This window comes from Eptatretus burgeri, chromosome 5 (assembly GCF_056783735.1).
Source record: "Eptatretus burgeri isolate ZD-2024b chromosome 5, Ebu_testis_v1, whole genome shotgun sequence".
In the NCBI taxonomy this organism is placed as follows: domain Eukaryota; kingdom Metazoa; phylum Chordata; class Myxini; order Myxiniformes; family Myxinidae; genus Eptatretus; species Eptatretus burgeri.
This window is the reverse complement of record NC_140965.1, coordinates 20581338-20597277: the sequence shown is the minus strand read 5'-3', so window position 1 is coordinate 20597277 and position 15940 is coordinate 20581338. Positions and strand designations below refer to the sequence as shown.

At 41.2% G+C, this 15940-nt stretch overlaps 1 protein-coding gene across 2 annotated transcripts; it reads right to left on the bottom strand.

The window, feature by feature from the left end:
* Positions 1-2857: 2857 nt before the first annotated feature.
* LOC147025994 (uncharacterized) lies at positions 2858-14283 on the bottom strand. 2 transcript variants are annotated; one of them, XR_015058079.1, is made up of 4 exons: positions 13610-14283; positions 5595-6424; positions 5304-5460; positions 2858-2997 (listed from the first exon to the last, which is right to left on the bottom strand). XR_015058079.1 is itself a non-coding variant. In XM_085880975.1 (3 exons), the coding sequence occupies exons 1-3, from the start codon at positions 5811-5813 to the stop codon at positions 2897-2899; spliced, it is 477 nt and encodes a 158-aa protein (XP_085737101.1). In that variant the 5' UTR covers positions 5814-7335; the 3' UTR covers positions 2858-2896. The 2 variants fall into 2 exon arrangements, 1 of the variants encoding a protein (XP_085737101.1); XM_085880975.1 differs by lacking the exon at positions 13610-14283 and having other exon boundaries at positions 5595-7335.
* Positions 14284-15940: the final 1657 nt, after the last annotated feature.

Genomic DNA, 15940 nt, shown 5'->3' with positions numbered 1-15940 from the left:
ATTGGGCATCCTATGGCCATTCTTTTTTGACCAAACTGTCACTGGGGATGTTTACTTAAACTTGCTGCAGGAACCCGTCGGTCCACGTGTCGAAGAGATATTTGGTGACGAAGAGATTTACTTTCAGCAAGATGGAGCACCTCCCCACTACCACCGTGATGTAAGGGCCTATCTCGAAGCAACTTTTCTGAACAGATGGATTGAGCAAAGAGGTAGTGTTGAATTCCCTGTGCGTTCCCCAGACCTCACTCCAATGGACTTCTTTTTATGGGGATATCTCAAAGATAAGGTTTACGGCTCAAAACCAGCAACAGTCGATGAGCTGAAAGAAGAAATTGAAAGACAATGTCTTGCAGTTCCAAATGAAATGATTCGTAATGCTGTTGAATCCATTGGTCCACGTTATCGGCTGTGTTTGGAACGTGATGGTCATCAGTTTGAACATTTGTAAACATGCATTTATCCATTTAACCATTAATCTTGTTTCTAAGTCAATAAACAACGCATTTATTATCATTTAAAGAGTGAGTACATTTTTTGGGGTCACCCTGTATATAGACATATATATATATATATATATATATATATATATATATATATATATATATATATATATATATGTATATATATATATATATATATATATATATATATATATATACACACACACAGATGTTTGGTACTACAGAACTTTAATATGGAAACAAATAAACACGACATAATAGTGACCGAAGCTTTTCGTGCTGCACTCCTCAGTGTAAAAAATTACAGCAAGTGAAGGAGGAATGGAAGGTGTGTGTTTCATACGCAGGTCTCAATAAGGTAGACGCTGATTGGTTCAGCCGTAATGACGTCACGGTCAATCCGAACGCCCATTGGTCGGCTCATCATCTTCACCTCGAGCTCCCATTGGCTGGAGCAGAGTTCGCCGATGACTGACGTTTGCAACCACATCCTGGAGAGAGGGAAAAGGGCCTCCCTAAAGGTTCATTCACCATTTGTTACCGTTCTTCCCTTGGTCTTTCCATGCTGAAAGAGACACAGAGATCGTACAAATTCCTTTTGACGACATAGTATTGGATCAGTGGTAAGGATGAAGGTTGCTTCCAACATACGTAAATGAAACGAGCTCCGACCTCAGCTCAATATCCTGAACATATCTGCATTGTACTGGTCTGCACAGATAGGGTTGGCAGCCAAATGCTGTGCAATGGCAGATGAAGCAGATACAGTGGCCGGTGGTTGCTGGATATTTCTACGTGCTCACACTGGTTGTGTTCTAACCCTCACAATCTTTCTTTGAATCGCTAAGGGGACGTGTTGTTTGATCCGATCAGCCAATCTTAGTGTTGTGCGGCCCACGTACCGAGCTTCACATCGGCACAAACTCATAAATAACATTGCTGGTTTGTGAGGTGGGTAGCACATCCTTGTTGACTGTCAGCAAACGGCGAGAGGTAAAGATTACTCGGGGTTGCACAGCCAGAAACGTGTTGGACACAATATGATTATTTGTACTTCAAATCTTCGTGATGATTGCCCTTTTCAGGGCATCCTGATATAGACTGGACATTTGTCCGGACCAATCTTCCGATCTCTTGTCGTGTTTAGAAACTTGTGTATGTAACTATTAATTATATGCTCAGGATAACCATTCTCAACGAGTATATTCATGATTTTGTCAATTTCAGCAGGAAGATTACAAGGTGAACAAATCCTCTGTGCTCTGTTAACCAGGATATTGATCAAGGCAATTTTGTATCTCGTGGAGCTGTAGGAGTCCCACCGAGTTCACTGCCCTGTGAAAGTCGGCTTCCGGTAGATGGATGTTGTGAAACCAAGGTTGGATCTATCAACTAACACGTCCAAAAACGGTAACATGCTTGACGATTATAGCTCCGTGGTAAACTTCAGCGCTGGATGGAGAGTGTTGAGCCATGCCTGGAAATTGTCACATGCCGTCCGAGACTCAAAAAAGCCAAAATGTCATCAACATTCCGATAGTATACGATGGGGGAATCGACCCCTTGCCGACCAGTCAGTTTCTGCATTTCATGATGGCCGACAAAGATATTTGCAAGAGCTGGGCCTAATGGAGAACCCATGGCCACACCGTCCGTTTGAACATACATCATGTTGTTAAAACTGAATTCCACCTCCCTTGTTGCTGTGTTCATGAATTCCACGAAGACGTGTTCCGAGATCATCGGTTGTTCCATGTCGGTGTGATACAGTAAATGTGCGCATATCTCAATCGTCTCTGTCAATGGGACATTCGTGAACAAGCTTTTAATATCAAAGGATGCCATGATGTTGTCCTCACTTGTCGGTGTTTTAGCTCTAATTGATTCTGCAAATGTGAAGGAATCCTTAACCACGAAATGAGAAAGTGAATCCAATACTGGTTGCAGTACCTCTCCCAACCACTTGGCAAGTTCATGTTGTTTATCTTATCTTGGCAAGTTCATCTTATTCATGATTACCACTCCGGTGCCTTTATCCGGTTTACAGATGTGAATGGCAGCATTCCTCCTCAATCCTTGTATTGCCAAAGTATACATGTTAAGTGACATTTGACTTCAAATCGTAATGCAAAGGTCCCCTTTGGCATGGAAGTTCCTTAGGGTCATAGAAACAAATTTATCCAAAGAAACACGTCATATCTCAAAATCCAAGATGGCCGCCGTCGACCATTTTGGAAAACATGGCCCAGTCATAGCTCATGAACCGTTTGTCATAGAAACTATAATGACACATGTTTTCTAGCTAAATTGAGGTCGCTGAATTCATTTCCGGCATCAGCTATGCATTTCAGATGCATTTAAAGGTGAAATCCAAAAAAGAATACAAATTGTAACAAATTTTATTGTTTTCACATACAGAAAATTTGAGGTAATTAGATTATCCATCGCACAATGTCGTAATTACACAAGTTCTTCCTCTTCTCCTCTCTTGTCCTGGTACATCCTGCCAGTGTGAGCGCACGAACCTTGACATCTGCAGAGAAGCATACAGCGCTGTTAGTCCAAGAGCATTAGGTCAAAATAGGCCCTAACCTGGACATTTTTGGTAACAAGCTGATTTTTTCAGGATAGGTCCAGGAATATGTCTAGAATAACATACTAAAAGTCCTCATAAATCCTCCTTGAGCGTTTTCCGCAATCCAAGATGGCGTCCAAAATGGCCGCCTCTTCTGTTTTTCTCATAACTTTGCAAGCAGGTTTCCCCAAAACACACTTTAAATGTCTACATATATGTTTTGAAGTATGAGGAACTCATTAGAATACATCTTAAGAGATGCTGAAGCACGCAAGTACCAATAAGACCTCTTGAGTTCTTCCAAAAGTCCAGGCAGAAGCAGACGCCGACACCCTGATTGTCTCCACAGCACTAGCACTGGCAGAGTCAGAACATGTGCCAGTTGCTGTCGTTGGTACGGACACAGACTTACTGGTAATGCTAGTTGCTCGGGCAACCTCTTCCACAGATGTGTACATGCTATGCCGCAGTAATCATGTCACGGTCTTCAACATTCATGAGATTCAGCATGCCATAGGAGACACAAAAAATCACTTGATGTTTCTTCATGCTGTGACGGGATGTGACACGGTCTCTGCGATCTATCGTCAGGGCAAGCGTAAAGCTTTCAACATGGTGCACAAGAAGCGGGACTACGACTTGCTGGATACCTTCACAAACAGTGGAAGCACCCATGACGAGGTGGAAAAAGCTGGGGAAGGCTTCATTCTTAAGCTTTATGGAGCCAGCAGTTTTGAATCTCTTGATGACTACCGTCACATCGCATACAAACGGGCAATCGGTCGCAGTTCCCTGAGTTCATCCTTTCAGCTAGAAAGTCTACCTCCAACTAGTGCTGCAGCAAAGCAACATTCATATCGCGCCTATCTTACCGTCCAGGAATGGATGGGTAACTCCTTATCTCCAACAGAATGGGGCTGGCGATTTCAGGACGGGACTCTTACCCCGGTAGAAACAGACATTGCTGTTGCACCCGACACTTTGCTGAACATGGTGGCATGTGGGTGTAAACCAGATGGTTGCAGAAGCATGACATGTAGCTGCAAGAAACTTGGGCTCTTTTGTACCTCAATGTGCAGTAAATGCAGTGGTCTCAATTGCAACAATACAGCACCAACTCTTATAGATGCCGACGATGATATTACCCCAACTTCAGAGGACATCAACATTGAAGATACAGCATCCGACGATGAAGACAATGACTGATGCAACTAGGTGTGTGCATGCGTAAGGTAAAGATTCATCTGAAACTTTTGAGGTTTGAATCTCTAGCATGATCTTGTTTTGAATGTCTTTGCCTCTTGAAACAGGCTAAAACAGCAGTGTGTTGATAAGTGGCGGACATTTTGAGCACCATTTGAATTTCAGAAAGAACTTCAGCGGTTTTATTGTTTCCTTTGTACTTCAAAGTATCTGAATGAGTTCCTTATTTCTCAAGACATAATATATTTAGAGATTTAAAGTGCATATTGAGGTAACTTAGTCACAGGGTCATGAGAAAAACAGGAAATTGCAACCATCTTTGGCGCCATTTTGGATTTTGGGACTAGTTCAAGTAGTTTTATTGGTATAGATATGCGTGTTTCAAATCTGCGAATAAGAATTTATCTAGATTCCTTGACTCCCATAACATATATAAAGACATTTTAGTGTGCTTTATTGGGTTACTTAGTTGCAGAGTTATGAGAAAACAACAACAGGAAAAGGGGCATTTCGGGCGCCATTTTGAATTTCAGGATGAGCTCAAGTGTTTTTATTGGTAAATGCGTGTTTTTGAAAAATTCCCAATAAGTATATGATTCATTTCATTGAGTCGCAAAACATATATTGACATTTAAAGTGCGTGTTGAAGTACCTTGGTGTAAAACCAGAAACGGCAGCAATTTCAGACGCCATTTTGGATTTGTGAAAGAGCTTAAGCGGTTTTATTCGTTTTTGTGTGTTTCAAAATCTTCTGATATGTATTGTATTGAGTTCCTTATACTTCAAAACATATGTGTAGACATTTAAAATGTGTTATAGGTAAACCTACTTGCAAAGTTATGAGAAAAACAGGAAATGGCGGCCATTTTGGACGCCATTTTGGATTGCGGAAAACGCTCAAGGAGGATTCATGAGGACTTTTAGTATGTTATTTCACACACATTCCTGGACCTTTCCTGAAAAAATCAGCCTGTTACCAAAAATGTCCAGGTTAAACCCTAATGCTCTTGGACTATGTCTCTGCACACAGCACTTGCAAGGAGCTTTACATTCAGTCTTACACTTGCAAATGGCAAGCTCTGGCAAGTCCCGCGAAATGGTGGGAGTTGTGTAGACTGGAGTTGGTGCAGAGTGTGGTGTTTCTTGCTGCCATCCCCACTTTGTTGGAGATACTGGAGCTGGTGCTTTCACGAGCGTATTACCCCACACGTGTCCACTCTGAAGTGACAAGATAAATTACTGATTAGATAGAATGTATAGATAGCTAATAAAATGTGTGCGATTCAAGAAATAAAAATGAACTCAGCAATCTCGAGCACGATTAATGTTCACAATGATGTTTATTTAATTACCTGATATGCAACTCTGAGAAGGTGCTGATGCAGAGCATCGCTGCTTGGAGGCATGTGCTCGAAGTCTCTTCCTTGGTGGAGGAAGAGGGAATGCCGAGCAGCATCCACAGTTGTCATGTTCTCCTTAGTTACACCATATAGCAGCAAGACGAATCTCTGGAGCACAGATGTGTGAGTATTGATCGTTTCCAGGGTGGGGTTAGGGCATGAGAGTAGCATTGATAGCGATCAAGTCACCAGCAGACAGTTTAGACAACAGGCGTTTGTCGCCCAACAGCTGAGCACAGTCATTGATTTTTTTTCATCCAAGCCAAGTGTAGCAGCTTTTCTGAGCTCTTTCTTGTTGCCCACTTCATCACAAAAGAGACACGGAGTGTCAACTGGTTCGCTCAAAGATGTAGAGGCTGATGTCTGTGTGACTGACCTGGCTGCACGAGTTTTTACCGGGCTAAATGACGCTTGTCGTTGATGCCTATTCCTGGCTCTCTGCACTTTCTGATTGTCGACAGCATTCCTGCAAGCTTTGTGCCACACTACATGATTAGACATCATCAGCTGCACTATATTCTGAGTATCACTGTCACCAGTATTCTCTACGAATACAAAATCAGGCAGCTCACCTAATTCATTGAGTTCCTGGATATTGTTCACAACCTGTCTGGAAGTGGCTGAAAGTCTTTCAGGATTGTTTCTCAATTTAACAGATGATGAGGGATCCGAAGTTGGATTATGAGTCTCGTCTGATTGACATATAAAACATAGGCTCCAGTCCATCGTGGCAGGCGTGCTTTCACAGTTATCGGAACTCATTTGGATAAGTCACTTTGAATCTGAAAGTAAAAATTAAAGGTCACATAACAGATACATTATGTGACTAACTCATGTGTAGTTAAATTCAACATGACAAAACCATTTCTGAGTTGGGTCTGACCTAACCATCATATAGTAGACATGTTAAGTCATGTCTCGTTCTCACAATTTTTTTTTCTCATACATTTTAGAAAAAATGTAACATTTATGTATTTTGTCGATGATTTGACCTTTAAATCAATCAGAAAGCAAAATTGTCACCGGAAATTAGTTCAGTGACCTCAAGTTAGTTAGAAAACATGTATCATAATAGTTTCTATGACAAACGGTTCATGAGCTATGACTGGGCCATGTTTTCCAAAATGGTCGACGGTGGCCATCTTGGATTTTCAGATATGACGTGTGTCTTTGGATAAATTTGTTTCTATGACCCTAAGGAACTTCCATGCCAAAGGGGACATTTGCATCATGATTTGAAGTCAACACCCTATTTTTAGTCCGGCGGATTATGACAATTTTTGGGCGAATTGTGATATTTGTGATAAAAGCGTCAAATTTGGCAATAACATCACTGTATATGTTACTGATGATTTGTGATATAGGGACATTGAAAATTCTGCCTACTTCCAGTTTTATCCAAGATGGCGTCCATGCGCGTCATGTTTACTACAAAACAAGCAATATTACTGTAATGTTTACACTTTGAGGTTTAATTATCATGTGTTGTTAATTTTCTCTTATACTATATATATATGTGTATAATTACGGGAAAACTATTGAACACCTTCTAAAGATAATAAATGTATAATTTTATATACTCAACAACACAATTAAAGAGTCACATGATTATATATTATGCACCAAAATGCTGGAACCCCCACTGATATTGCTTTCAACAAATAAGTCAGAACAAATGCAATTTTATTTCTTCGTAAAGTCTAGGACATATTAAAGCTAATTTACCATTGTGGTAAACATATATAAAGGACCATATCAGTGTTTAGATCCACCACTACTGGTGCTACGTTATCTGGTTATTATCCATGACATACTGACATTAGAGATACCACATGAGTCCAATATATATATATATATATATATATATATATATATATATATATATATATATATATATATATATATATATATATATATATATATATATATATATATATATATATATATAACCATTACTGAACACGCCAATATAATTAATGTGAAGCACATGTTTAAGATTCATGCTTTATGCATATATATATATATATATATATATATATATATATATATATATATATATATATATATATATATATATATATATATATATATATATATATATATATATATATATCACATCCAAGAAACTGTTTTATAGATCAATTCGTATAGAGGTAAAATTCCTATCAAATATTTAGTCTATTTTGTCCAAGTGCAACAATTAACTTTCCATCTGTTCATCATAAACTCTTTCCTTGCCTTAACACAGTCCACCCCCACATGCACAGAGAGTAGTGCAGGGAAGATTGTTTCTCTTGCATTTACATCGTCTTTTACATCTTTTCTTGCAGCCACATCGCAAGAGTTCTTGACAAGATGCTTCAGCTGCAGGAAGTGTGGTCCATAGAGGTATCCACTTCCCATTGGAGCCTCTTTGCCATCCATATTCTTGGGGACTGAGTAACAAGGGCTCTTGTGATAGTGTTTGACCCCACACATGTATGCCTTGAAATACAGCTCTCTTGGTATGCTGAACAAGGGCTGCATATGTTGGAGGAATATAGACCATTGTCTTTGCCTTTGACGAGAAGAGGTATTTCCTGCAGGCATCAACTCTCAGAAATCTGCATGTCTTGTCATACATACGGATAACAAGCCTTTCAAGTACATGGATATTACCCTCATTGACAGACTCTGGTGAACAAGTCAATTTCTTGATAAATGATGTAACATCATCATCATCCATCCATGCATCCCATGCAGTCCTCTTTCCTTTACCTAGGAAAGATGACACCGTGTCACACCCAGTGAAGGCGTGGAAGAAGGGAAGTGCTACACACTTGTCTGGCCCAAGATGTTGGCTGATGTCATGGATAGCAATGTATCTGAAAATTTTCCCCATTCCAAAAGATATCCATAACTTGTCAATGGTGAGACTTGGGAAGAGAGAAAGTGCCAAGACAACAACATCTGTGTCAACTGTTCTGATGACAATTCTCTTGTGACCATTCCTGCTGGCATGTGCCAGATGGACCATGATGCGGGTATCTGCCTCCTCGTGTGTGCAAGGCTGAAGCGAAGAACAGTCAATGTCTTTGTTGTTAGTGATCACACTGCTGCCATATGTTGTGATTGCATTGCCACCATCCTCGATATCTTGCACGAAGGTTGCTAGAAAGTAAAATACTTCTTTCTTGTTTTCATCTACCTTTAAGAAACAATTCCAATTTTGAGGCTTTTTGGTGTTGGCGCTCACTCTCTTGCGAATCCCTATTCCCCGATTTTCTCTGACAGTTGCTTTCAAGCTATCGTCTACATAACAGTCCCAGATGATATCAACTCTGACCGCGTTTTTGAGTTGCCGTTTCACATATGGGAGGAAGATACTGGTGGCATAGTCTTGAAATGTATTGGCATCATTTGGTTTCAAGAAGTTGACCACTGCAGCGCCATCCAGTATTACAACTTCACATTGCTCATCAAACACACTGTGTGAAAGTGGCTCAAGACATTTAGAGAGCAATTCTGATTTGCTTCCGATGCGCAAGCTGCCTTTCAGACTTAGTAATGGTGGTGATGGTTATTTTTCGTGCATGAAAAATCCATCCAAATTTTTGTTTCTCGTTTGGCAAGTTATATACAGTCTAGAGAACAGTGAACAGTCACTTTTCAGGGAATCTATCTTTCCACTTCATGTTGATGTAGTCTTCTTTCCTTTGGCACAAAAGAGTTGAAATTTATTTTTTGTAATCTTGTCGCTGATTGGCTTTTTGTTTTGGATGAGTCTTTCTGTGTAGAAAACCTCAGCTTGTTTCTTGCCAATTGTTTCCATCTCTTGAACAACTCTTATCATACCTGGATTGGCAAACTCCTTGGTATCCAAACTAAAGAGATCTTGTGTTTCTTCCAAGAATGGATTTCCCATTTCACAAATGACTTGTGTAAGAGATGAAATGTCATGTACAAATGTTCCTTGTATGCTTTGTGTAACATCATGATGCTGCACCCCTTCTATACCTTCATCTGATTGTGCCATATGAAGACAAGACTCAAATTCTTCAACCAGTCTTGAAACTTCTGGACCAGCAACCATCCACCTCCGTAGAGCACTTGGGTTTTCAGTTAATCCTACTGCACCACCATCACCTTTCACGCTGGCATTGTTTTGCTCATGTGCTTGATCTAGAGCAATTCCAGAAAATATCCGTTTTGTCTTGTGGATGACGAAGTGTCCTATGTCAAATTCTCTTGCCGTGATGGGATGTAGTGACCATAACTTTAACATATCTCGCAAATGCACCGACAACCAACGGGCATAGTTGACATGATCCAAGGCAAAAAACCACGGAACAATGCTTGCAATGGCATCAACATAGAGTTGGAACCTACCAAGGCGGATTGCTTTGATGAAGATAAATACCAGAAGTTGAAGATTGAGCACAGTATACCAGAACTTGAATTGTGCACTTTGCATGGACGCTTGTCTGATCCAATTTTCAAATTGAAGAACACCTTGGTTGAATGTTGCTTTCTCCACAAAGGCCTTTTTGAGCAATGCATAAAGACTACATGCTGTCACTTGGTGCGCATACCTGGTTCGTGTTAGGTGTGATACTTTCAAGAAGGAATCAGCCTTCCCAGTAGTTGTAATGTTAGCTTCCACCAAAGCACTTGTCCAGCCACTCTTTTCAAGTACATGGCCAAGTAGCTTGAACGCAGCCATCTCTATGTGTAAACTTCCTAACATTATGACAAACTTATCTTCTCCATGGCTGTTTGGTAGGCCCCACTGAATTTGTTTTGCTATGGCATAGAGTGGCTGGTCGCCCGCAATGACAGGTATCTGCCCACGATTTGCACGAAGAGTGGCATTCCTGATCAGGTTCATGGCATGGTGAATCAATACAACAGATTTAGCCTCATTGCTGAAAAGAGGTAACAATGCTAACAGATCTGATTGCACTACATCTCCACTGATCTTCTTGGTATGGTAAGCAGCCCATGAAACATCACCCATATCATCTGTGAATTGATCCTCACCAACAGTCTCATTTACAAAATCGAGCCAGTTGTGTTCGTCTTCAAGAGCCTCTGTTATGTAACGTATCTCGTGTACTTGTCCACCATTAATAGTGGGAACTGGAGCGTCTTTTGAAAGTGCAACTTGCTCAATTGTCATGTAGAAGTCGGGTATTGTAGGCACTGCTTTGGATGCTGGAATATTCTCATTTATCAATAACGATCTTGCTCGAGCAGAGCCTCTATTCTCAGATGTTACATGCTTAAAGATAGATATCCCTGTACCATGGAAGGAAGCCTTAGCTGTTATAGAACTAGGATTGTGATCAATGTTATCTATTGCAGAAGTTGTAAATAAGCCATCTCTGAGTTTTGTTGGACAAACAACATTTTCTTCATGGAATCTTATGCACACACTGTTTGCTAACTGGGTAGAAATAGCGAGGACCCTGTCGTAAGAAATACTTATCCCCAGGTTAAATAGCATCTCAACTAAATGTTTCTTGCGTGTCTGAGCATGCACAGAGAGGCCTAAGTACACACATAATGGGGTTTCCGTACGCCTTCCTTGGCGAAATTGTGTCTGACATTCCCCCTTTCTCTGCCTTGTATTGGATTTTATCAACTGAGCTATAGTGAGGGAAATCTGAGACTTGTGTTTGTTTGTAATTCTAATGTTGGCCCATACAATATTGAGTTCACGAAGGTCACCAGAGATTGTGGTACAGACTCCTCTTGACAGTTTGTGTCAAAGCTTCCATCAAACTTGGTATATTGGCTGAATATTTCTTGTCTGATAATTTTAGCAGCCATTGAGAGACTTAGAGCGTCTTTGTCATACGTTTGTTCATGCATTGTCCGTATGTTTGGAGCAACCTCTTGTTTGAATGACAGTAAAACATCTCGTCCTTCTTTAAAGTCTTCTAGTTCAGGAAATTGGATCAGGATACGCTCTTTTAACTTCGTGGAATGAATGCGACTTGAGTTTGACAGTCCATATTGTTGCAGCCTCTCTTCATAGCGAATGCAGTGAGCTTCATACTTAACACGTGCATGTGAGAGAATAGGAAACAACAACAACAACAACAACAACACAATACTCCTGGCTATTTGGATTCCGTGTCGTTAGCTATGACCTTTTGCTTCTGGTTGTTGTTAAACGCTGTGCGGTGTATAAACACGATTGGGTGTTATTTCTATCTTGTGAATATTACGTAACGCGTGCACATGAGAGAATAGCAAACAACAAAAACAACACAATACCCTCGCAATTGTGAATCCGTGTCGTTGGCTATGATCATTTTGCTTCCGTTTTTCTTTTGCTTTTGGTTTTTTTTTTTTGTTTCCGGTTTTTGTCATGGGGAATGATGCATGCCGGGAGATCATGACCGGAAGCGTTTATTTATTTATTCAATTATTTTTTTCCCAAAGTTAATTTTATACTTCCGAAAGTGATTTTTTTTCACAACAAGAAGTGTTTATTTAGTATTTAACATTACCGGGAGTGATTTTGAAACTCTTTCTGGAACTTTTAATTTCTTTTATTCTTGACCAGAAGTGATCGTTTATTTATTTATTTATTCAATTCTTTTTTTCCCAAAGTTAATTTTAATAATGATATCTCCTGCATCATCAAAAAATATTTTTAATCGTGATTTACATTATTTGATTGCTGATCCCGAATCCAGGCCGAAGTAACCGGAAATTGCGTCAAAATCATCAGCTGTGCGGCGCTTACACGTACCACGGTATAGTTGGCAAGCATAGTTGTGAACAAGTTTTATGTAAAGTCAGAAGCGAATGTAAGAATAATTCTACGTTCGCTTCTAGGCTTTGCCAACTCCATATTATTGTGTAGCTTGGTCAGACATCTTAAAAACACAACTTGTCCCAGATTCTGATTTTGTTTCTTCAATGTAGTTTACAATGTCTGCAAGAGCAATACCATGAATCATTTTTGTTCTTGAATCTTTTGGAGAATCCATTTCCAGAACCCGCACTGCATTGTAAAGTCCAACAAGGCATTTTGCATGATATTTTGCAGATTGTGCAACTAAATCTCCAGGACTGAGCTTGGCAAGCAATGTGGTGTCTTGCAATTTTAGTGCACATTCTCGAACACGAGCATCAAGCTTAAATGTAGATGCATCGTGTCATGTTTCACCAGGTATATGTTCATCACAGAAGAAGCAAACATCGGGTGCTTCACATCCTACCAGAGTACACTTACGTGTAGACTTTTTAGCTCGGTCAATAGCCAACTCATCATCACATGCTGACTTTCTCTTTTCTGCTAGCTTCAACTGTGTTGAATTGAATTTTGTACGACAGGAGTCAAGCCAGCTTGCTCTGTGACTTAGAAGTGTATCAGCAATACCAATGCCATCATCAAGTCCTTGAATATCAAATTGGACGGGTAGACTATTTAGATCTTGAAACCTCTCAACATTTTGTGCGAATGTCACATAACCTGTCCCAAGGTTTTTGCGTTTGGAATCGGCTGGACATTTTAGTGGTTCATCAGTAACTGTCTGACAGATGAAACATTGATTCCAATTTGTAGGTGTAGCTGGAGTCCGACTATCAAGCTCTCCCGGGGGGGTTCTTCGAGTCCGTAAATGAAAATATATAACCATTTACTCCCCAGTAAAGGCAAACACACACCACTAAAAAAGTAAGGCATCATGAGTTTGTTTGTTCATACACATTAATTACAGTGTAGCCTAAATGGCTTACATTCATCAAAAAAATTTTTATAATTGAACATTTCAAAATAATTACTGGTCCCTCAGTCTGAGGTAAATCTTATTACCTCCCTTTAATACCTTGATTATTGAAATATCTCTCTGCTGGGCATATTAATACAAATATTTAAACCGTTTGCCTTATATTAATAGTCACTAGTCACTAATGTACAAATTCAATTCATTTTATTAACTATAAACTCATTTGATCGCTCAAATACGCACCTTTTATCTGGGAGATCCATCACGCCAAAAGCTGTCTGCTGGCGGCCATTTTGAAAGGAGGGAGAAATCATTGTTGCAGAAATGTATTTATAGTTGCTTCAAATGTCTTTTAATGTTATTTAAGTACGATTACCTTATGATATTACTCAGTGTTCGATCTAATCAACTCATTTAGAACAAATGAATGACAATACGTCAGAATAATAAGAATTTGTGTGCATAATGTATATATATATATATAGATATTAGTTTTTATGTATTTATTTGGTATATATTGCTCAGAAAGCATGCTTATATTACTCATGATTCTTTCATAGCAAGAAACCGCTAAATTATTGATTATATATGTTAAGATAGAGCTTATTCACATTTTTTCTGACAAATTGGCGGCCATCTTGAATAAAACCGGAAGTAGGTCAAATCACAAATGTCCCGATATCAGATATGCATTGGTATGCCATAACGAACTTATATGCCAAGTTTCATGCTTTTATCAAAAAAAAAATCACAATTTTTTCATAATCCGCCGGACTATAAAGAGAACATCCCGGTGCGTGTGAAAATCCGTGACGTCATTCGAGATTCCACAGTGTGCGCATGCGCGAGGTCCCATCGTGTCGCCCTCAGCACGGAGAGCTTCGGTCGCCATTATGTCGTGTTTGTTTTTATCCATATTAAAGTTCTGTGGTACCAAACATCTGTTTATTTATTTTAAACGACGGTACCCAAGGTGACGGCGGTACTCTCAATGTCAAGTCGAGCTGCTTAATGGTAAGTGTCGTGCAGGTAAGTTATCCGAGAGGTTTCTCAGGGCTAGTCTGCGGCACAACGTGGTCCCAGGCTTTATAACAAAGCGCATTATCAGTTCGAAAATGAAGCACAGCACAACGGTGGAGCGGAGGTTTATCCTGGATGAGATTGGGCGCTTGAATCGCACACGGTCCGCGCTCCGTCGCGTCCGACGCGATGCCTGGAACGAAGCACGTGGTTTCATGTCGCTATGTGACACGATCCGGTTATGTAGATACATCGCAGCGATTGACCAACGTGCAGAGATGGCGGCGCAGAAGAAATGCGATCGTACAACCGACTGGTTGAAGGTGAAACGATTCGGTTCCCGGATCAAAGACTCATCCCGGTATGTACTCAATGAATCGGAGTACAAGCCGTCTGTCACTGAAAGGTTGGCGTTGGCGCACGGTTTTAACTTCGGCATGATCAACCAGAATATCAAGAGGGAAGACATTTTTGCTGAGTTTGAACTCCTGTATGCTCCACTATCAACACATCAGGCTGTGTCAAACGAAGCAGACCAGGCGCCGAGGGCGAGACTATCGGACCTCGCGCATGCGTACTGTGGACTTAACTCCCGAATGTCGTGGATTTTCACACGCAACGGGGTGTTCTCTTGGCAATACAAGGACTGAGGAGGAATGCTGCCATTCACATCTGCAAACCGGATGAAGGCACCGGAGTGGTAATCATGAATAAGATTGATCACATCGACAAGATGATGGACATCCTGAAAGACGAAACCAAATTTGAACATCTGGACGGTGTAACGGAACATGATCGCACGCCTCAGGTGGAAGGTCAGATCGTCAGACGACTGTTGCAGCTTCTCAAACGTGGAGAACTATCAAAGGGGATGTACGACAGAATTAAACCTGTTGGAGCCCAACGTCCAAGAATGTACGGCCTGCCGAAGATTCACAAGGAGAATATCCCTCTAAGACCGATACTGTCCATGGTGCGATCAGCACAACATGAACTTGCCAAGTGGTTGGGAGAGGTACTGCAACCACTATGATCTCGGTACCTATGCGCCCGAGGGCACGACGTGCCACCAATACGTTTCGGGGGGGTGGGGGGGATGCTCCGGGGTGCGGTACCCAACAGTGGACGCGTTGCCTCTGGCCCAAGCCTCACGTGTGGAGACTGTGCTCCTGAAGGAGGAGCTTGAGTAGAGAAGGGGCGGAGTCCAGATGGTGAGGGTGGAGCAGTGCGTGGGATCAGGTAGGCGGGTGGGGTCGATGTGGTGTGGGCGGAGACGAGAAGGCGGGTCATGGCGGTGACGACGAGGCGTGGGCAGAGATGAGAAGCAGGAAACACCGACCGACGGAGTAAGAGGGACTTCCCCGACCTTAATAGGGCCCACAGCTCGGGGGGAGGGGCCATGCCGAATCCAAACGTCATCACCTGAATCGGGCGCTCCGATTGACCCCGACCCCTCACGTGGCCCGCCAGCTTGGGCGGGAAACAGCCTCACTTCGTTTCCAGCAAGGCCATCCCAAACAGCGGGAATATTGCGCTCCGACCCCACGAGATGAC